General features: G+C 61.0%; 1 protein-coding gene across 1 annotated transcript in view; it reads right to left on the reverse strand.

The window, feature by feature from the left end:
• Positions 1-1,650, reverse strand: part of FBRS (fibrosin) — an 18,905-nt gene that overhangs the window by 5,640 nt on the left and 11,615 nt on the right. The window contains 2 exon segments of the mRNA XM_077760543.1: positions 1,121-1,269; positions 1,382-1,589. Of these exon segments, the coding sequence (XP_077616669.1) occupies positions 1,121-1,269; positions 1,382-1,589 (357 nt within the window).

Consider the following 1,650-nt stretch of genomic DNA (forward strand, 5'->3'; position numbering starts at 1 on the left):
ACACTCATACTTATATAAATATCCGCAAGTCATGTTACAGAATAAGCCCCACCGGGGAAAAAAGTCAACGTTATGTTTTTGTTAAACTGACCCCTGCCTTCTGGGTGGGGCCCCAGCCTGGGGGCACCTGCTGCTTTGGGAAGGCTGGGACTGCTGCCGAGAGGCTGCTGAAGAAGCTGCCTGTGTGGCCCACCCCCCGGGCCGACCCCCTTCTTTGGTGTGTGGTACGTGGTGACCTTCTCTGCCCCCCCTACCCTCCCCCCAGCCTAGGGCAGGGTTCTGGGGAACAGGGTTCTAGGGAGCAGGGCCCAGGAGTCCTGGGGGCACTTGGAAGTGGGATAGGGGGACTGAGCCACTAAGAGGTGGAATCTGAAGCTTAGAGATTGAGCCTTTTGGGAACGGTGGCACACAGAGGTAACAGGAACAAGTGGGGGAGGGGCCTGGGCTGTCAGCCAAGCAGGAAGTGTTTGCCCTTCTTTCCAGCCTAGGTACCCAGGTCCCTTCCCCTGTTGCTCTGTCGCCTGCTGACTCCATATTCCCAGGGATAAGCCCTGGATTCCTGCCTGTCGCCTCCCAGCTCTTCCCTCTACAATCCCCCCTCCCCCCACAGAGAGGCCAGAGGCTAGGAACACAGCACCAGTCTGAGGATTTAATTAACCAGGAAGGGGGATTATTGGGAGGGGCACCCCTGTAAAAATGTACAAAAGGTCTGGGGGGCTATGTGGAAGGGGAGATAAATATGTACATGGAACCCCCCTTCCGTTAGCCCCTCCTCCCCCAGCCCTGAGAGGGCATGAGGACTTGGGTGGTAGGTGAAGGGGAGGGGGGGCACTTTGGCCTCTGGCTTAGTGAGCCCTTGGGGAGGCAGGCCAAGGGCCTAGGGGCCCTCAGAGGGGGCGATGGTGTACCTCAGGAGATCATGAGTTATGATCTCTGAAATGGCCCCCACTCTCATCTCTCATGCGTACACACGCACGCGCACACGCATGCACACGCGCGCACACACACACTCACACCCCTCTCTCTAGAGGCTTGTGATCTCTGCCCTCCCAGGGACCCCAAGGTCCATCTGATGCTTGATTTTGTGGGGGTTGGGGTTTCTGCTCCCAGGTTCCATGACCTNCGGCAGCAGCGGCGGCGGCGGCCTCCTCCTTCCTTTCTTCCTTTACCCGCACGGATTCCTTGGCTGGCCTGGCCCCTTCCTCGCCAGCCCGGGCCTTGGGAGTAGCAGGAGAAACTCGGAGCTGGGGCCGTGAGAAGGGGAGGTCCCTGGGGGAGAGAATGGAGGTACTCCAGGGGTCTCACCAGGCTGAGGCCAGGTTTCGGGGAGGGAAGGCCAAGGGTACGGGCAGTGGGGTTGGCGGGCGGGCGGGAAGCACACCTGTCTTTCTCCTCCTTGGTGATAGCGGGCTCTCTCCGCTCCACAGGCCGCTCCTTGTCTGAGCCTGGTGTCCGGGCGGCCTCAGGGGGCCGGACCCAAGCAGGAAAGGCCAGAGGACTGCGGTGCAGGCGGCCCCATGGGTCTGGGGGGGAGGCGAAGGCTGGTGGAGCCCCTGGGCTTTCTTTCTGGGCAAAGACGGCGCCGGAGTCTAGACAGAGGGTGAAGCACAGAGTGACAGGAGCCACGAGGAGGACGACCCATGCAGGGAC

The sequence above is a fragment of the Crocuta crocuta genome, unplaced genomic scaffold, assembly GCF_008692635.1.
Source record: "Crocuta crocuta isolate KB4526 unplaced genomic scaffold, BGI_CrCroc_1.0 scaffold73, whole genome shotgun sequence".
Classification (NCBI taxonomy): Eukaryota; Metazoa; Chordata; class Mammalia; order Carnivora; family Hyaenidae; genus Crocuta; species Crocuta crocuta.